The sequence below is a fragment of the Zingiber officinale genome, chromosome 8B (assembly GCF_018446385.1).
Source record: "Zingiber officinale cultivar Zhangliang chromosome 8B, Zo_v1.1, whole genome shotgun sequence".
NCBI lineage: Eukaryota > Viridiplantae > Streptophyta > Magnoliopsida > Zingiberales > Zingiberaceae > Zingiber > Zingiber officinale.
In genome coordinates, this window is record NC_056001.1 from 49,069,868 (window position 1) to 49,091,458 (window position 21,591).

The window sequence follows — 21,591 nt, forward strand, 5'->3', positions numbered from 1 at the left end:
AGTTGTTTTATTTTTTGTTATGTTGTTGTTGTTTATTATTTTCTTTCCTTCGTGGAATCGATAAGGTTTTTGTAATAATATTATAATTGTTAGTTTATGTAAATTAGTATGTTCACATGTTAATATATACATACACATAGATATTTAAAAGATTAGTATGCTTTCATTTTACGTAGATATTTAATTTACTGGATCTGAGTTTGATATCGATTATTTACTTCTCCTATTGTCATTATATGATATCATCTGATTTAACAGATAAATATACCTTTAGGGTGTAAGAATTTTATTGATATTAGGGTATGATTTGAATTCAAAAATAAAGATGAAAATAACCTTTATAGAAAGAAAAGAAAATCTAACAAAAAGAAAAAACATCCACAGAGCCTCCGAATTGAATATATCTTAAATAATATTTTTTTAAGCATGAGATTAGGTTATTACGAATTTTACCTATTAATTAATTGTATATCTTTAAAAGAGTTTTGATTTGAATGGTTTAAAGTCACATGGTTAAATCCGAAAAAAAAATTATGATCTACCAGAGAGCTCGAATCCTCCTGCATGCGTTGCCTTCTTTCCCATGTATGAGTGTGTCACCCCTTCCATGTCCTATCATCGGTCATCCTTCCCTTATCCCAGTAGTGAGCAAAGCACCGCTCACCTATGTAACAGTATTCACTAAAATAGTTATTATAAATTATAAACTCCCTGTAGACTACGATGACGATCAATAAAACAAAAAACAAACGCTCACCTCTGTAGCACCAACACTATCACTAAAATACTTACTATAAATTCTAAACCACTAGAGGCTACGATATATATGACTATCAATAAAAGGAAAAAAAAACATTTGAACATAGTATGATCCAGAACACACGAGGGGATGATTTAAGGCGAAGTAAAATAACAAGTACTCATTATCCAAATTAAGAGTTAATATTGACAATTTGTTTGCAAATCTGATGATGCGATAACATATAATCTGTACTTAAATACAAAAAGATACGATGAAACAATGAACAATTAATTTTGTATACAAGTTAAGCTAATGCTGACAGAATCATTATCAACTGTGATAAGCCATGAACTCTAGAGCTAGCCACCACTAGATTACTATTGCAGTTGGAGGTCATAGAGTGTTCCCATGTGTTCTGGACAATGGACGAGTTGTGGATTCACACGAGAAGCTATTTGGTAGAACACCTGCCATGTTAATAAGCTATCGGAGCCGGACTGATGTCGAGAGCCCACTGCTCGCTCAACTCGGACGGTAGAGGCCACCCGCTCCAATCCTCCGTAAAGTCCAGGACAATGCTTGCTAAGGTGCTTCACATCGAATACCCTTTTGCCGAAAAGGAAGTGAACGAGGTGCAAGAACTCACGAACGGTCTTTGGTAATTTGCAGTCACATGTCAGCATCTTGACTAAGAAGGCGAAGTCATAGGCGCCTTGGAAGGTAACCCAAGAGACGGGAGAAAAATGGCCAAAGGAAAGCAAGCCGGAGGTGGCCAAGTGCTGGGCGAATCTGCAAGAGTCGATGCCATTAGCCTTGAGTAGCTCGACGGAGGAAGGGGCGTAACGGTCGCGGCTGATGTCGAAGTCGCGGAAATTAAATTCCCACATGTAACGCACACAAGTGCCGTCGCTGTAGATGGCACATGGAAGGTTGCCGGCGGCGTCGGAGAGGGTGAGACCGACCTGGACGATGCGGAGGGCCTCGACGTTGGCTCGGATCAATTCGTAGCGTTTGGGTAGGGTGAGGGCGCAGTAGGGATTTTTTGAGCCCACACGGAGCGGATAAGGGCGACGAAGGGGTGGAACGGGACGGCGGAGCGGATAAGGGCGAACTCCTCGTCGAGGTTATGAGCCCACACGGAGCGAACCTCGATTTTGCTGGTGCTGGCGGCGGAAGAGGAAATTAGCATATCGTTGTTGACAACTGCGACAGCCATGATGAGTTTGACGATATTAGAAATACCAAAGTACTGGAAGCGCTGGAGATTGAGGAGATGTTAGGTTTCGATCGATCGAGTTGGAGTGGAAGCTGAAGGGAAGGATCGGAGGAGTTTAAATAGAGCAGCAGCAAATCAAAATCAAAGCGGAAAAATCGTAAACACACTCAACAGAATTAGTTGCTGCGAAATATTAGGAGATATATATGGAATTAATCAGGACTTTAAGTCAAGGATAAATCCAGCAGCAATTTGCGAACTCAACTAGGGGTTTAGTATTAATTAATTAATTAAAGTTGTTGCCATCCAATCATTCCTTTTCTTTTTTTAATTAAATTTTACGTACGTGTAATTTCGTTATTATTTGCCTTGAAGTCAAGTATGAATCTGGCGCCAAATCCAGTAGCAATTAGCGAGCCCAAGTAGGGGTTTAGTATTAATTAATTACAAGGGTTGTTGCCTCTGAATCACACTTTTTTTTTAATTCTCTTTAATTATTAAACTAAACTTATGATTTTATTTCTAAACTGCAATGCTAGCCGAGCTAGGAGGTTTGAGTACGGAGGAGATCGTCCGTAGGTCAAACTTGAGACATTAATATATAGTTTTGATAAACTTGACAAAAAAAAATTATCAAAACATTTAAGTTAGACTTAATATTTGTTATTTTGATGAGTGTCATGGCATACAATTGTTGAATTTGATAAGATCTAGGTGTAGATTGAACATTCCCACGAGTAAGTGAAGTATGTAATTAGGGGTATAATCGAGTTGAGTAGAGTCAAATTGAATTCTTGAATAATGAAAAATCTTTTTTTTGGGGGGGGGGGGGGGGGGGGAGAGAGAGAGAATTGGTCGACTCTGAATTTTAGGTGGAGGAAGCTCTTCAACCTTCTTGGTATTCTCATCCTTATCATGTGTTCCATCTGCGTTGGGTGAGGGAGGAGAGAGCTGTTGGTTGGTCCCAGGAAGATCGTACCAGTTCCACTGTACAAAAATTTTATACAAGTGTCGAACCTTTCCTAACAACTTATTGTGTTCTTTAGAAATTAAATTCGGAATTACAAACGGAACTTAACATTATTGATTCCAAATTTAACTTATCCATTCTTAATGGTTTAGACTTGGATCGCAAGCAGAACTTAACACTATTGATCAAATTCACCCATGTTGTAAATTCAATTAAATATTAATTTCAAAAATTATCTCCCAAGTCAAACATAGCGAAACACATGGCCTTCTTGGGTATGGGAGGATCCACCATTGCCTCGACAAAGCCTCTTAACGAAAATCAATATTTAATTTCCTAAAATAGCATTAGGTTTAACCAAAAAGAACAATCGAATCACGAGATCGAAAAAAATAAGAAAACACAACTTCGAATATCTAATCCGAAAATCTAGAATCATATGCCTCTTATGTTTGGAATTCATACAAAGAAAAACTAGCATGATGCGGAAAATAATTACTAGTTATATCTTTCTTTTGTATACAACGACCTCTTGATCTTCTGCCGTATTCCTCGCATCCTCTTGGACGTCATGTGAGCGACGATTCTCCAAGATGAACACCACCCAAAGCTCCTCCTTCTCTAAGATTCGGACACCACCACCACCAAGGAACAAAAGAGAGCAAGGAGAAAAGGTAGGGGAGAGAGAGCCAGCCACAAGAGAGAGCACAATCAAGAGAATAAGAATTGATGCAATCCCTACTTCTTCTTCTTCTCCTTTCTCTTTGTATCAGGCCACACAAAGCAACCACAAAGAGGTGGCCTACCCTAGCATGAAGAGAAGCAAGGGTCGGCCCTTAGGAGAAGACTAGAGAGAAGAGAGAAAAGAATAGAATAGATTGCTCATGAGACCTCTCCTCCCCTTCTTTTATAATATTTGCCCAAGGAAAATAAGGAAAGATTTTTACAAAATATTAAAATCTTCCTCTTGATTTCCCTTCCTCTTTTTATTTTCCTTTTCCTCCTCTTTTATTCTCTTAATGGCCGACCCCTTGCTTGGTGTCCAAGCAAGAGTGGTCGGCCCCTATAAAGAGGGAGAAAAATATTTTGTAAAAATTTTATAAGCAAAGAAGGAATGCTCTTATAAAATTTTACAAACTCTCTTTTAATTTCCTAATGTGGATGTTAAAAAAGGAAAATTTTAAAAATTAAAATCAAGTTTTAAAATTTCAAACTTATCTTCTAAAATTTCCTTTTTTAACATGGTTACAAAAAAGGAAAGTTTCAAATTTAAAACTCTCTTTTAAAAAAAAAACCATGTGGATGATTAAAAAAGGAAAGTTTTAAAACTTTTAAAACTTTCTTTTAAACCATGTGGCCTAATTCAAATAAGGAAAGTTTTATAATTTAAAATCTCTCTTTTAATACTTGTAGATATCTACAAAGAGAAGATTTTAAAAAATTCAAAACACCCATCATACTTTGAATTATGTGGTCGGCCCCCTTCTTGCTTGGGCACCAAGCAAGGGGTTGGCTCCCTTTGAGCAGATAGTGGCAGGCCCTTGGCTTGGTCACCAAGTCTTGGGCCGGCCTTCCTCTTGGACACCAAGATGGACTTTTCATGGTTGGATATGAGGCATTAATGAGGCTACGACAGGGACCTAGAGGAGAAATTAGTTTTGGCATCACGATGAGCTCAAGTATTCCGTGTTCGCCCCGAACACACAACTCAAGTTCATCAATAATAACTCATTCCACTAGAGAGTTATTATTGCACTATCGCACCAATCCCAAATTATATTATGGGCTCCTTCTTATCATGAGTGTGTTAGTCTCCCTGTGTTTAAGATGTCGGATGTCCACTAATTAATTGAGTTACTGACATCTCATTTTAATTAATGTCTTAGTTCAAGAGTAGTACCACTCAACCTTATCGTCATGTCGGACTAAGTCCACCTGTAGGGTTTAACATGACAATCCTTATGAGCTCCTCTTGGGGACATTATCAACCTAGATTACTAGGACACAGTTTCCTTCTATAATCAACAACACACACTATAAGTAATATCATTTCCCAACTTATCGGGCTTATTGATTTATCGAGCTAAATCTCACCCTTTGATAAATCAAAGAAATAAATAATAAATATATATGCTTGTTATTATATTAGGATTAAGAGCACACACTTCCATAATAACTAAGTGTAAAGCCCGAAAAATTCCCGAATTTATTTTAGAAATATCCTATGATTTCTCTAGATTTTTAGGATATTTTTTTTCATAATTTTTGGAGTACCGGAAGTAGCAAAAATAAATAGGTCGCAAAATAGCTTAGGCGGGAATCGAACCCGAGACCTATGGTGTAAGGGATAATGCTAGTAACCAGTTGAACCCAGCAGGGCCGTGCTGAAAGAAGAGGGAATCAATTATATTTATAATTGATTTTGGATGAATTAATTAGTAAATATAAATAAGGATTTAAGTGAGAAGTTTAGATTATTTTCTCACCGTAGCTTTTCCTCACCCGAAACCTAAAACCGCCGCACCTCTCCTCTTCCCCTCTTCCTCACGCACGGCACACACCAAGCCAAGGGTCAAGGGAACATCTTCCGGCGACGACTCCAACACGAAAAAGGTTCTTCTCCGCGAGAGGAACGCGAGGACATAAGCGGTTCGTCGAACGGAGCAGTTTTCCGGAAAACCTAGCGGTTAGAATCGTAAGAAAACCTTGCGATTGAGGTAAGAAACCCCTCACCTGCAGTATAATTGCTCTCGCTTGTTAGTTTTGGCGTTAGTTCAGTAGTTTTACAGTTTTCAGTTTTAGGGTGTGCCTTTAGTGCACACCAAGCATTCAGTAGAATGCCCAGTTCAGAAGGATGCACCAGTAGGCGTCCTAACAGCATGTAAAATGTATTAGAAACATTTTATTCAGTTTATTATTAGTTATTACAGTTATACGGATCAGATATCCATTGGGTGGGCTCCCACAGTAGCCTCTAGGTTCAGATAACCTAGAACAACAAAGTAAAATAAAACAGTATTCAGTATTTTACTTTTATTCAGTTGGCACTGTACTTGGATCAGATATCCATGGGCTGGACTCCCACAGTCGTCCCTAGGTTCAGATAACCTAGTAACCCTGCTTGATTCGGAACTTGCAATCCCGGGTCTCGTAGGGATGCGCGTCAGGGCCCAGCAGCATGTTTAGTATTTTCATCTATTATATGTATAGTTTTCAAATTTGAAACCAGTGATGAGAACACTAGTTTAGCTTTCAGTTCAGTTCAGGTTCAGTTTACCTAATTTGAGTTCATGTACAGATTTAGATATATGCATGACTAGTTCAGTTTCATGTTCAGTTTATATGTTATGCCATGCTTTGTATGATACTATGCCATGCCATGCTTGCATATTCAGTATATTTTTCAAACAGCATGATTTAAAATCATATTTGCATCGTATACATGCTTTTGTGAGGTAGATGGTTTCTTACTAAGCTTATCGGCTTACAGATACTACTTTTCTTATACTGCAGATACCGGAAAAAGAAAAGTAGATTAGCGGAGGCTGGAGGGCGATGCTACGATGATGTGTGTGTGCAAGGGGTCTGGAATAAAGATTCTTGGGATCTATACGCTTTTATTTCAGTTTTAGCACTTAACATGTCTAGTTTCATACTTAGTCTTGTTACTAATTGTTCTAACTTAGTAACTATGTCTTGTTTAGCTTGTCACGTTTAGAACATTAGTACTTATATGCTAGAATGTATCTCCATTGTTTTAGAACTGTTGTGTAATGTTTTGGCACGCCAAAGTGCTGAAATCAGAACTCTCGAGTGAAATCAGACACTGATCGGTCCCCAGACTGATCAGGGTCTGAGTTGTTCCACTGGATCGGTCAGCCGACCGATCCAGCTCGATACAGTAGCCTCAGAGGAGATTTCCAGGTGCCTGGATCGGTCAGCCGACCGATCCAGCATCGAACAGAGGGCATCCCAGCGTCTCCAGGTGCCTGGATCGGTCTTTCCGACCGATCCAGCCTCTGCTGAATCGGTCCGCAGACCGATCCACCAGGGCATAGAATCGTAGTAAGTTTGATCGATCCGTGGATCGATCAGCAGCTAGCTGGGAAGTTAGTTTGAGTTCCTAGCTCAGATGGGAGGTCAAGAATCCTCCTTAGCACATGTACACCAACCGGAAAGGGTCTTGAATCCTTCCTTATAACAGCATGGGTGCATCAGTTGTCAGATTAACAGAGTCAGTTAGTGAAATTTTATTTTACCCAGTTTTCCGCACAGTACGACACAGTAGTTTCAGTAAATAATGTAGCGATCCGGCTCACAGCCTAGTACCCAGGAGTTGGGTCGTTACAGAGTGGTATCAGAGCAGTGTTCCTTACTTCCTACACACACATCAGCATTGTGCCTACAGCTTCCAAGTAAGAACATCTCTCACTCAGTTTTGTTTTCAGTTTTCATATCAGTTATATATGCTTTCATGTTTGCTCTCATGTTGGTAGTTAATTAATTCATGTTTAAAGTGATAGTATTTAACATGTTACCAGTAGTTAACTATAACATGATAGCCTAGTTATATACATATGTTCTCTGCTGTCTAGAAAATGGTACGAGGACGTCCAGCTAAGAAAGCATCAGCGGCTGAGCCCCAGCATGAGGCAGGCAGTTCAGTGCCTCCCCCAGACCTTATAGCACTAGTGGCTCAGCTACAGCAGCAGTTAGCTGAACAGCAGCAGGAGATAGCCTCCTTAAAGGCTAACCAGCAGACTACTCCCCCAGTCACTCCAGTACCGAACCTCACGACTCCAGTAATCACAGAGGTTGTACCAGCTCAGCCTGCAGGCCCCAGTAGCATGGGCTAAGAGAGAAGCTTACCTTATCCGGTGGCAGAATTAAGCCCGAGAACTTCTCGGGCACAACGAACCATGGGATGCTCGGGCATGGTTTAAAACACTGAAAGCACGATGGAGCTTCTAGACTGGCCGAGCACGAAAAGGTGAAGTGTGCCTCCTTCGCTTGACAGACGCATGTGGTGGGAGCGGATTAAATCAAAGTGGACAGAAACCGGATGACATGGGCTAACTTCGAGAAAGAATTCTTCGAGGAATTCTTTTACATGCAAGTCACGAACCGACACTATGGACGAGTTTAAATTTCGTCAGGCAACCTATCGCTTGAAGCCGTGAAGAAATTCAACAGTTTGGCTCGTCTGTGGACTAGTCAGCACTGAGAAGGAACGAGTACGGTTGATGTTGAAGATGCTCAGAGATCGCGATGAATGTGGCTGGTGGCGTTCATAGGCCACAAACCACAGAGGAGCTAGTGAGTAGTGCTCTGATCACCGAGCACTATCAGCACAGCATCACCCAGCAGAAATAGGTTTCCATAGAGCCCAAGAGACAAGCTAGCTCAGGTACTCAGCAGAAACAACAGGGACATAGCTCCAACTGGAAGGGGAAACGCAAGGCAAGCAGTGACCCAAAAGGAGGACCAGCTGGAAAACACTCCAGACATCCCAAATGTGCTACTTGTGGGAAACATCATCCAGGAGTTTGCCGCAAGGGTACGCGAGGTTGTTTTGAATGTGGACAGGAAGGGCACATGGCTAAGCAGTGCCCGAATAAGAACAGTCTTCCTCAGCCTCAGCCGATACAGTATGGAGCTCAGCCAGCGCAGCTACACCAGATGTATGCAGTCTTAGATGGTCCACAGATCAGTCAGGGCAGATTAGAAGCCCCCACAGCTACCACAAATGCTAGGATTTTCTCACTGACCAGAGAGGACGTAGCAAATGCCTCGACAGTTGTCACAGGTCAGATCAGTATTTTTCAGCATAATGCAACTCTCTTATTCGATACTGGGGCAACCCACTCTTATGTATCCAAGGCATTTGCCGAGAAAATAGCAACACCCCCAGAGGTACTCAATAGTCAGTTTCTGACAACGCTACCCTCAGGAGACATTATGGCATCTACACACTGGCTCAGAGCAGTGCCAGTCATTATAGCAGGCAGAGAACTTTTTGGTGATCTGATAGTGCTAGAAATGACTGACTACGATGTCATCTTTGGAATGGATTTTCTGATCAGATACGGCGCTTCTATAGAGTGTCGTAAACAGAAGGTCATATTCCAACCGGAAGCAGGAGTACAGTTTGAGTACACGGGAAAGCCAAAGAGAAAAGCCAGGAAGTTTCTCTCAGCATTGAAAGCACAGCAGCTATTGGATTCAGGATGCATGGGATTTTTAGCAAATGTGGTCAACACCAGCCAGGACAAGAACCAACAGCTATCAGGAGTTAGAAGCTAGCATTTATAGTCAACAAAGGGGCAGAACACGTGGACACCTGTGAGATTGAATTTGAGATAGAGCTCATTCCCGGCACAAATCCAATTTCCAAGGCACCGTACCGTATGGCTCCAGCAGAACTGAAGGAACTTCAGGAGCAATTACAGGAGCTTCTTGACAAGGGTTTCATACGCCCTAGTCACTCACCATGGGGAGCACCTGTGTTGTTCGTGAAGAAGAAGGATGGAAGCATGCGCCTATGCATAGACTACCGTGCTTTGAACCAGGTCACAATTAAAAATAGGTACCCTCTCCCCAGGATAGATGACCTGTTTGACCAGCTAAAGGGAGCCACAGTGTTCCCTAAAATTGACCTCAGATCAGGATATCACCAGGTTAGAGTCAAGAAAGGTGATATACCTAAAACAGCTTTCAGGACCAGATACGGACATTATGAGTTCGTAGTCATGCCTTTTGGCGTGACAAATACTCCAGCTACTTTCATGGACCTCATGAACAGAGTATTCAGAGAATACTTAGACAAGTTTATCATCGTGTTCATCGATGGCATTCTTATCTATTCAGGCACTCAGGAGGACCATGCAGAGCATCTGAAGACAGTTTTGCAGATCCTTCAGCAGAACCAGCTGTACGCCAAATTCATAAAATGTGAATTTTGGCTAGACCAGGTAGCCTTTCTATGTCACATCATCTCCAAGGATGGTGTTATGGTAGATCCCAGCAAAATAGAAGCAGTAAGTAACTGGAAGAGACCCAGGAACGCCAGTGAAATCAGAAGCTTTCTGGGATTAGCAGGCTACTACAGGAAATTCGTAGAGGACTTCTCCAGGATAGCCTCCCCACTGACAGCTCTCACCAGGAAGAACAAGAAATTTCAGTGGACAGAGGAACTAAAACGGAGATTGACCGGTGCTCCTATTTTAGCTATACCAGAAACACAGACAACTTCGACATCTACAGTGACGCCTCTAAATTGGGATTAGGAGCAGTACTGATGCAGCAGGGCAAGGTGATCGCCTATGCCTCCAGACAACTCAAGGATTATGAGAGGAACTATCCTACTCACGACCTTGAGCTTGCAGCAGTGGTGTTCGCTCTCAAGATTTGGAGACATTATTTATATGGAGCTCAGTGCAGAGTGTATACAGATCATCAAAGTCTGAAGTATTTCTTTACTCAGAAGGATCTGAATATGCGACAGCGCAGATGGTTAGAGCTGGTCAAGGATTATGACATAGATATCCTCTACCATCCAGGGAAAGCTAATAAGGTAGCAGACGCACTCAGCAGGAAGTCCAGTGCCACCTTATTATCTTTAGCAGCTATGTCACCACCCCTAAGGAAGGAGATTACAGATTTTAGTCTCGAGCTTATGGTCGGGCAGCTTTCCACTATGTCCTTAGCATCTACCTTGCTTGATGATATCCAGACAGCTCAGGAGCAGGATCCTGAAATCCAGAAAATCAAGCAAGGGTTAGCAGAATCAGAAAGTGGAGAGTTCAGAGTGTCCGCCAGTGGGGTAGTGTACTGTGGTGACAGACTTTGTGTTCCAGATCAGGAGGAACTATGAAAATAGATTCTAGATGAGGCTCACAGGACTCCCTATGCGATGCATCCTGGCTCCACCAAAATGTATCAGGATCTGAAGAAACGATTTTGGTGGCCTGGGATGAAGCGAGATATCGCCAGATACGTCAGCATCTGTCTAACCTGTCAAAGGGTTAAGGCAGAACATCAGTGACCAGGAGGAGTTCTGCAGCCGATCCAGATCCCAGAATGGAAGTGGGAGGATATCTCTATGGACTTCATAGTGGGATTACCCAGAACCACGAATGGTTTTGATGCTATCTGGGTAATAGTCGACAGTTGACTAAATCAGCCTACTTCTTAGCTATCGAATATCCTATTCCATGGAGCAGCTCAGTTGTATCTCAAGGAGATAGTCAGCTGCATGGAGTCCCACGAACCATTATATCGACAGACAGAGATTTACATCACACTTCCGGAAGTGTGTACAGTCACCATGGGCACCAAATTAAAATTCACTGACTTTCCATCCTCAGACAGATGGTCCGACGGAGCGAGTAAATCGGTACTCAAGATATGCTCCCGGCTTGTGCCCTAGATTTCAAGGAAGTTGGTGCAAATATCCGAGTCTATCAGAATTTGCATACAACAACTATCGAGCCACTATCGGCATGACACCTTATGAGGCACTCTATGGGCGGAGGTGCGGATCACCAATCTGCTGGTATGAGAGTGGTGAATAGAAGGAACTAGAGCTTGCAGACGGATCTAGTAGCAGATACCACAGCAGCCATCAGATTCGCCAGAGGATAGAGACAACACAGAGTCGTCAGACTATGCCGATACACGACGCAGACCCTAGAGTTTTCAGTTGGGGATACAGTTTTCCTCAGAGTAGCTCCCATGAGGGGAGTCATGCGTTTTGGGAAGAAGGGCAAGCTAGCTCCCAGATATGTGGGACCATACCTTATCACGAAGAGAGTGGGCAAGGTAGCATATGAGCTAGAGTTACCTCAGGAGATGTCAGCTGTCCACAACGTATTTCATGTCTCCATGCTGAAGAAGCATATTCCAGACGCCACCCAGGTGATTGAGCCCCAGTTGGTACAGGTCCGTGATGATCTCAGCTATGACAGTCGGCCTATTCAGATAATAGACCGAGCAGTAAAGAAATTACGGAACAAGGAAGTACCATTAGTCAAAGTCAGCTGGCAAAATCACACAGCAGCAGAGGCGACTTGGGAGACAGAGGCCAGCATGAGACAGAAGTACCCAGAATTGTTTTAAGTTCGGGGACGAACTTTTTATAAGGTATGGGGGATTGTAAAGCCCGAAAAATTCCCGAATTTATTTTAGAAATATCCTATGATTTCTCTAGATTTTTAGGATATTTTTTTACATAATTTTTGGAGTACCGGAAGTAGCAAAAACAAATAGGTCGCAAAATAGCTTAGGCGGGAATCGAACCCGAGACCTATGGTGTAAGGGATAATGCTAGTAACCAGTTGAACCCAGCAGGGCCGTGCTGAAAGAAGAGGGAATCAATTATATTTATAATTGATTTTGGATGAATTAATTAGTAAATATAAATAAGGATTTAAGTGAGAAGTTTAGATTATTTTCTCACCGTAGCTTTTCCTCACCCGAAACCTAAAACCGCCGCACCTCTCCTCTTCCCCTCTTCCTCACGCACGGCACACACCAAGCCAAGGGTCAAGGGAACATCTTCCGGCGACGACTCCAACACGAAAAAGGTTGAGAGGAACGCGAGGACGTAAGCGGTTCGTCGAACGGAGCAGTTTTCCGGAAAACCTAGCGGTTAGAATCGTAAGAAAACCTTGAGATTGAGGTAAGAAACCCCTCACCTGCAGTATAATTGCTCTCGCTTGTTAGTTTTGGCGTTAGTTCAGTAGTTTTACAGTTTTCAGTTTTAGGGTGTGCCTTTAGTGCACACCAAGCATTCAGTAGAATGCCCAGTTCAGAAGGATGCACCAGTAGGCGTCCTAACAGCATGTAAAATGTATTAGAAATATTTTATTCAGTTTATTATTAGTTATTACAGTTATATGGATTAGATATCCATTGGGTGGGCTCCCACAGTAGCCTTTAGGTTCAGATAACCTAGAACAGCAAAGTAAAATAAAACAGTATTCAGTATTTTACTTTTATTCAGTTGGCACTGTACTTGGATCAGATATCCATGGGCTAGACTCCCACAGTCGTCCCTAGGTTCAGATAACCTAGTAACCCTGCTGGATTCGGAACTTGCAATCCCGGGTCTCGTAGGGATGCGCGCACAGTAAGTATAGTTGCCAGGGCCCAGCAGCATGTTTAGTATTTTCATCTATTATATGTATAGTTTTCAAATTTGAAACCAGTGATGAGAACACTAGTTTAGCTTTCAGTTCAGTTCAGGTTCAGTTTACCTGATTTGAGTTCATGTACAGATTTAGATATATGCATGACTAGTTCAGTTTCATGTTCAGTTTATATGTTATGCCATGCTTTGTATGATACTATGCCATGCCATGCTTGCATATTCAGTATATTTTTCAAACAGCATGATTTAAAATCATATTTGCATCGTATGCATGCTTTTGTGAGGTAGATGGTTTCTTACTAAGCTTATCGGCTTACAGATACTACTTTTCTTATACTGCAGATACCGGAAAAAGAAAAGTGGATTAGCGGAGGCTGGAGGGCGATGCTACGATGATGTGTGTGTGCAAGGGGTCTGGAATAAAGATCCTTGGGATCTATACGCTTTTATTTCAGTTTTAGCACTTAACATGTCTAGTTTCATACTTAGTCTTGTTACTAATTGTTCTAGCTTAGTAACTATGTCTTGTTTAGCTTGTCACGTTTAGAACATTAGTACTTATATGCTAGAATGTATCTCCATTGTTTTAGAACTGTTGTGTGATGTTTTGGCACGCCAAAGTGCTGAAATCAGAACTCTCGGAATCGCAGAAACCAATCTGATTGTGTGTGGATCGGTCACCGACCGATCCACGGACCGATCAGGAGATTTCCGTCGTCCGACCGATCCAGCATCGAACAGAGGGCATCCCAGCGTCTCCAGGTGCCTGGATCGGTCCGCAGACCGATCCAGACACACCTGGATCGGTCTTTCCGACCGATCCAGCCTCTGCTGAATCGGTCCGCAGACCGATCAACCAGGGCATAGAATCGTAGTAAGTTTGATCGATCCGTGGATCGATCAGCAGCTAGCTGGGAAGTTAGTTTGAGTTCCTAGCTCAGATGGGAGGTCAAGAATCCTCCTTAGCACATGTACACCAACCGGAAAGGGTCTTGAATCCTTCCTTATAATAGCATGGGTGCATCAGTTGTCAGATTAACAGAGTCAGTTAGTGAAATTTTATTTTACCCAGTTTTCCGCACAGTACGACACAGTAGTTTCAGTAGTTAATGTAGCGATCCGGCTCACAGCCTAGTACCCAGGAGTTGGGTCGTTACACTAAGGTCTTGTTCTTTTATTAAGTCAGTATAAAAAGAACTTACCTTAAATGGTCCTACTCAATACACTTAGAGTGTATTAGTGTAATTTATTAGTCAAGATAAACTAATATCTAATTACACTACGACTATTCCAATGGTTTGTTGCTTTCCATCTCAGTCGTGAGCTACTATTTATAATTTATAAGGAATTGATAACATGATCTTTTGTGTGTGACACCACACACCATGTTATCTACAATATAAATTAATTGAACAACTACACTTAGCATAAATGTAGACATTTGACCAAAGTGATCCTTTATTTCTAAATATTTATACAAAAGCCAGGCTTTTAGTATACATTCTAAAAAGAGCTCTCCTTGAGTATCAATCCCTTTAGGAACAGACACTTGGGGATCTTCCAAGGCTCGACCACTCCGAAATTCTATTCTATTGCAGTGTTCAACTAGATTTACATCGGGCTTGCCTAGGAAAGCTCCTGGTCCTTTTGAAGAAGATGAGGCTATTTGAGCAATTTGACTATCTTGGATCTTTTGGTATTTTTCAGTACTGTCCATTCTTTGAGTGAGTTGCTTGATTTCATTTTTCATTTCCATTTGAGCTACATAGACCTCTTCAAGAAACTTTTCTAGTAGAAATAGTTGATAGCCTTATTGTTATGGTTGTTGCTGTTGATAGCTCTACTGTTGTCTCGGTTGGTAGCTTTGCCTTTGATTAATTGGTTGACCTTGATCTTGGTTGTTCTTGTTAGTATTAGCCCTAGTACCAATTATGAGATGATTGTAAAGAGCTCATTTTTATATCATATTTCATTATTAATAAAAGATAAAGTTGGTTATTATATTTATTTCAGATCAGTGTCAATTGAATAAGTATAATAATGTCCTTGGGTAGTAGGTTCTTATCTACAGCATATCAATTAATTGAATTGATAGTGAGATATTGTAGATATACATAGAACACTACTCTTAACTATTCCTAGTCAAGCATTAATATACAAGGACAATATTAATATGTTAAGACTAGCATGTAGGTCAACGGATGACTTAATCTCACAAGTCATGGATATGAGATATCAAGTTGACACATGAGTATATATTAAAGAATATATACTGAATGACCCGCCATGAGAATATTTCATTGATCGTTATATGAGTATCATAAATATTCTCATGTGACTATTGGTATGATTAGTCCTTAGACCTGAAGTCACTACGGTTCCCTACATAAGGAGTTGTGTACTTTGGTATCGACAAACGTCACCTGTAACAATGTGAACAATAAAGTCGATCACAGGGTATGCAATGAATAATACGGAGGGATGTAAGTGATGTAGATGGGATCTATCCCTTCCATATGACGGAAGTGATATCTATGGTCCCCTTGATTAGTAGGACACAAGAAAGCATGGTCATGCTCAAATGAGTCAATATGAGATATTGAGCTTATTTGATTGAGTGTGTCTACTTAGAGATCAAGAAACACAAAGGTTGATAAGAGGATGATATGATCTATGCCTCATTGATCAATCTAGATATCAAGGATAGAGGGACCAAGTCATACAAGATAATAGCCACGGATAGGTTAGGTCGGATCTCGACTTTCTCGTCACTTGGGTAGCAATGATGCCTTGCTAGATGTCACTCATTGCTTATGTATCTAAATGTTGATTTGGATACATTGCCAACATTATGAGAACCTATTGGGTCATACAAAGAACAAGTAAATTTGGAGATGGGTTCATATGATGAATCATTGGATTAAGTCTAATCCGAATTGGACTTATTGAGTTAGACTCGATTGGATTTAATTATTGGATTAAGTCCAATTCAAAATAGACTCAAGGAGTCAATTCAAATTAATGAAATAGTGATTCATTAAATTTTAAATTGCATGAGATTAATTGAGTAAGACTCGATTGAATTAGACTTGAGTTAGACTCAAGTGAATTAGACTTGAGTTAGATTCAAGGGAATTAGACTTGGGTTAGACTCAAGTGAGGATTAATGGAGATTAATTCATTGAATTTTCAAATTTCAATGAGTCATTCAATTTTTCAAATTGAATTCAAAAATGAAGAGTTTTATGTGTGGTCCTTAATGGAGAGTGAATACTCATTAAAACTCATTAATTAAATTAATGCTCATTAAGTGTTTTCATTGGATGAAAATACTTAAGCAATTTTTCTCTCATTTTTGAGTACTTCTTCATTATCCTTCCTCTTCTCTACTTTTCTTGGCCGAAATTACCTTGTTTGGTTGCTAGCACAACCTTAGGTAATTTTCTTCTCCATTTTTGTGAGTTTGTGAGACAAACGGAGATACTTGTTCGTGTAGATACCGTAGAGGCGCGAACGTGTGATTGTGTTGAGATCCAAGCTATCTGGAGTCCGTGAGCACACACCAAAGGTATAATCTTTCATGCTCTTTTATAAAACTTAGTATATTTTCTTTCCCTTAGCATGGATCTCCTTGAGGAACTAGATGGTTTCCGCTGCGCATAAGCGTGTTTAGTGCTCTAGTTCCTTATAGTTCTTGTAGGAAAATTTTGGATGGTTCCCCCAACCCAGATTGTATGTGTTCTAGTACGAATTGTTTTGCCTTAGATTGAAACTTGCTATAGGGTCACATTGTTCAAACTGTTCAACTTGAGCATAAATGCCCCAAGTGGATAAGCTTCTTGTGCATACTCTGTACTACCACAAGAATCACAGATTCCTATAATAGCATTCACCGAACTGGTCCACAATGATTCGAGCTTTTTTGATAATGCATCAACTTTTGTTGACATAAGAATAAGTGCATCGCCGTCAAATTTGCATGATGTCTTTATCGGATTTCCATGGAAGAAGCTTCCACTTCACTCTGACACTCATTGATGGTGATTTGGTGCCACACTTTCGATAATTTCCTCAGCTTCATCTATCTCTTTGTTCATTAGTGCCCCTTCAACTACAGAGTCCAGGGACACCTTTGTAGGATAGTTGATGTCATTGTAAAATGTGTCGATCACCAACTACTTTTATAAGCCATGGTGGGGGTATATTCTGATCATGTTTTTGAATCTATCCCAGGCTTCATTTAATGATTCGGTGTCAACTTGCTTGAAGCTTGCAATAAGATTTCGTATATATGCTGTCTTGCTTGGTGGATAAAATTTATCAAGGAATAACTATTTACGTTGCTCCGATGAAGTTATACTATTGGCCAACACAGAAGTGAGCCACATCTTGGTTCTATCTCTCAGAGAAAGACAAATATCATTAGTCTCATTACTTCTACTGGACTCTATTCATTTTCATAGTCCCACATATTTCATAAAATACTTCCAAGTGTTGATTTAGATCTTCATGTGGTCCACCCAGAATTGATGTTATTGAACTATAAAAATTACAACAGGCTTAATCTCAAAATTATTGGCTTTAATAGCTGGTCTGGTGATGGTAGACTTATGCTCACGTGCATTGGGCGCTGTGTAATTTTTGAGAGGTTTGTTCACCATTTTAGAAATTTCTAGTTCTTCTTGATGTCTTTCCAAGTTTCTTTTTCTTCAATAAGTTTTGTCAATTTCAAGATCTAGTGGAAATAGATCTCCTTCAAAAATTATTTTTTCGCATGCAAGAATAAGATTACAAGAAATGTAATTGCAAAATTTATGTGCAAACAAAAATAGAGTTTTCAAATCTAGGGAAAAGAAACAAAGTGCAAAATTTAAATTGTAGGAAAGAAAGTAAGCAAATGCAAGTTATCCATAAAAATAAAATTGTAGAAATATTTATAAAATGAGAAAGAAAATAAACTTAGATTAATTCAAATGATACATAGTCTCCGGCAACGACGCTAAAAACTTGATGTGTGCTTGTAAGTGTACTAATGTTATCAAGTAATAAAAGATTATCGATCCCACGAGAATTGGTTCTAAGCACTAGTGATTAGTCACGAAAAATTAGCAAAACGATCGACGGTTGAGAGTCACACACTAAGTAAAGAGAAGTAAGATTGAGAAAGGGAGAGAGAGGGAGTGTTGAAGAACTTGGTTTAGAAGATGTTCTAGGGGTTCGGTATCATTGTGATGTTAATAAATGTAACATGGATCACCTATTGCCTATCCTATATTCCTATGTACCTCTATGCAGCTAGATTCATTATGAGCTCTTCCCTATGCAGGGCAAGCCGGAATGCTATTTTGATCCATATCCTATGCTATTAAATGAAAGTGATTCCTATGAAGTCCAATAATGGGATACCCATATTACTAGGTGTTAGCTAGAGCCCTAGAGCCAATAATTTGATGATTGTATATTGGACTTATTGTATCATATTCTATATAAATAAAGGCATTTGGATTTTGGTTATTATACTTACTTATATTGGTGTCAAATAAACTAAGTATAATAATGCCCCTGAGTAGACGGTTCTCACCTATATCAATCGTTTAGTTGAACCGATAGTGAGATGATATAGGGAACACTACTCTTAATCATTCCTAGTCGAGTATTAACATTCAGGGATAATGTTAATGCAATAAGACTAGCATGTAGGTCAACTCGATGACTTGATCTCACAAGTCATGGATATAGAGATATCAAGTTGACACATGGGTATACATTAGAGAATGTATACTGAATGACCCGCCATGAGAAAGTATCATGGATCGTTATATGAGTGTCATATACTTTCTCATGTGACTATTAGTATGACTACTAGTCCTTAGACCTGAAGTCACCATAGATCCCTACATAAGGAGTTATGTACTTTGGTTTCGTCAAACGTCACCCGTAACTGGGTGGACTATAAAGGCGATTACTGGGTATATAACAAATTATGCAGAGGGATGTGAGTGATGTAGATGGGATCTATCCCTCCTATATGATGGGAGAGACATCGGTATTCTTGATAGAGTGAGACCACGAAGTGCATGGCCATGCCCAAATGAGTCAATATAGGATATTGAGCTCATTTGATTTAGTGAGTCTACTTGGAGTTCAAGATTTAGATTGGTCAGAGGATGACACGGTCTATGCCTCACATTGATCAATCTAGATGTCTAGGATAGAAGGACACTTGTCATATTTTGTGAGGAGTCACAATTAGTAGTCACAAGGTGATGTCGGATCTCGACATTCTTGTAACTTGGGTAGTAATGATGTGTTGCTAGATACCGCTCATTACTTATGCTCCTAAATGGGTTTAGGGCATTGCCAACGTTACAAGAACCTATAGGGTCATACACTAAGGACAATTAGATGGAGATTAGGTTCATATGATGAACCAAGAGGATTAGATTCATTTGATGAATCAAATTGGGTTAAGAGTAATCCTAATTGGGCTAACTTGAGTTGGACTCAAGTGGATTCATGTATTCAATGAGTCTAATTTAGATTATGACTCATTAAATGAACTTAATTTAATGAATTAGATTCATTATATTAAGTTGGCTTGAATCAAATGGTTAGATTAGATCACCCATGGAAGAGATTTGGTCAAGTTTGACTTGACTTGAGAGAAAGATTAAAAGTCAAGTTTGACTTGACTTTATGCCACCTCATTGGTGAGTTGACATTGATGTGGACCAATGATGTTACTCCACATCATCATGGGTGCCACCTCATGGAAGTTACAAAGCCATTCTCTTTAATGGCTTCACATTAATTGCAATTAATGCAATTAATTTGGGGTTACACATGGAGAAGTGGCCGGCCACATTTTTGAATGAAATGGATTCATTTTTCATTCAGGTGGTATTATTGCATCTTCTTCCTCTCAAGCTCTCCCTCTCCTCCTTCCTTGGCCGAACCACATAGGTGCTAGCACACCTTGGTTTTTGGTCACCTCCACCTAGTGTGTTCGTGTGGATACGTGTAGAGAGTTGTCTACGTTGACAACTTCGAGATCCGACGTACCGAGGACGAGCGGGATACGCAAAAGGGCACGCAACAAGGGTAAAGATCTTCATCATGTAGATCTAGAAGTTTTATAACTCGTACTCGTATGTTTTCAAATTTTTTCTTCGCATGAGATCCGTTGGCTAGGGTGATTCAGGGTTTCCGCAACGCGAAAAAGTGGTTTTCGCGGCCCGAAAAACCCAACACTAGGGCCCCTCGGTCATAAATCACAAGAACACTCTAACACTCAATGTTGGTGCAGGAAGCATCTGACAATCGAACCCGAGTTTTGATAATGGCAAAGGGTTCAAAGTTAAGATTAATTGTTGTCTAACGTACTTGAATAAGTGTTTCAAGAAAGTCTTAACTGCGGTTAGGCAGGTGAAAATCCTAAGGGGTGGTAACCTTAGGTCCTAGGGGGCGGTAACCCTAGGTGGAGAAAAAACCCTAAGGGCGGCAACCTTAGGTCCTAGGGAGTGGTAACCCTAGGTGGAGGAAAATCCTAAGGGGGGGTAACCTTAGGTCATAGGAGGTGGTAACCCTAGGTGGAGAAAAATCCTAGGGGGTGGTAACCCTAAGCAGAATTCCAGTCGGTCTGGAGGACCGGACTGGCATCAGGTAATCTCTCCTAAGGGGAGTAGGTGAGGACGCGTTCCCCCCGTAGAGGAACAGTAGGCGTCGGGTCGACCTAGGATTTTCGGTCGGAGATCCGAAGTCAGACCTGAACAGTCCGACGATTGTCAAATACTGCTTTTTCTATATTTTATGTGTGCTAACTTTGTCTTGCAGGGTATGTGTGTGTCTTGTGAATTAACATGCTTTGCAGGGACAAATGAGCAAGGCCAGCTTCGGATGAACAGTGTCCGAGGCGCCTCCATGGAGCTTGGAGGCACCTCGGGTGCAAGGCAGAATAGGCTGCGCAGCAAGCTTGGAGGTGCCTTAGATGGAGCTTGAGGCGCCTTGGACCAGGGCTTGGAGGCACCTTGGAGTGGTCATGGAGGCGCCTCAAGCAGGATAAGAGAAGAAGCTTTCAGCGCTGATCCACGCGGCTGACTCGGATGCTTTGAGGCACCTCGGAAGGGCTTTGAGGCGCCTCTAGCACTGTTTAAAAGGGGTATTCAAGAAGCAGGTTAATTCAACGAATTCTAAAGCAATCTACTCCTGTATGCTGCGAACAAGACAACCCAGAAGTGCTACTACAAGTGCCCGATGACCGAGAGCTTCAAATCTTCAATTTTAGTTGTCGGTACAACGTTTAATACTGTTAATCTGTAATACTTTTGTAACTGAATTTGCTCGATATAGTTGTTGCCCACAGAAAGTGATCAACGATCGCGGGCCTTGGAGTAGGAGTCTCCCTAGGCTCTGAACCAAGTAAATAGCTTGTGTTCGTGTGTTGTTTTTTTATTTCCGCTGTATTTACTCGAACGATTTCCGAATCCGAAACGCGTGAAAGCCACGAACGCTAT

The 21,591-nt window shown here is 40.8% G+C and overlaps 1 protein-coding gene across 1 annotated transcript; it reads right to left on the minus strand.

The window, feature by feature from the left end:
* Positions 1-1,119: 1,119 nt before the first annotated feature.
* Positions 1,120-1,958, minus strand: LOC122013787 (probable CCR4-associated factor 1 homolog 11). Its single transcript, XM_042570016.1, has 2 exons — positions 1,797-1,958; positions 1,120-1,704 (listed from the first exon to the last, which is right to left on the minus strand). Exons 1-2 carry the CDS (start codon positions 1,956-1,958, stop codon positions 1,120-1,122), a joined length of 747 nt encoding a protein of 248 aa, XP_042425950.1.
* Positions 1,959-21,591: the final 19,633 nt, after the last annotated feature.

Excerpts from the sequence above, each read along its gene's own strand:
- LOC122013787 (XM_042570016.1), bottom strand. The coding sequence starts at position 1,958 with ATGGCTGTCGCAGTTGTCAACAACGATATGCTAATTTCCTCTTCCGCC. Across the intron at positions 1,705-1,796 it reads TCGTCGCCCTTATCCGCTCC|GTCGGTCTCACCCTCTCCGA; the intron begins GTGTGGGCTCAA and ends CGCATCGTCCAG.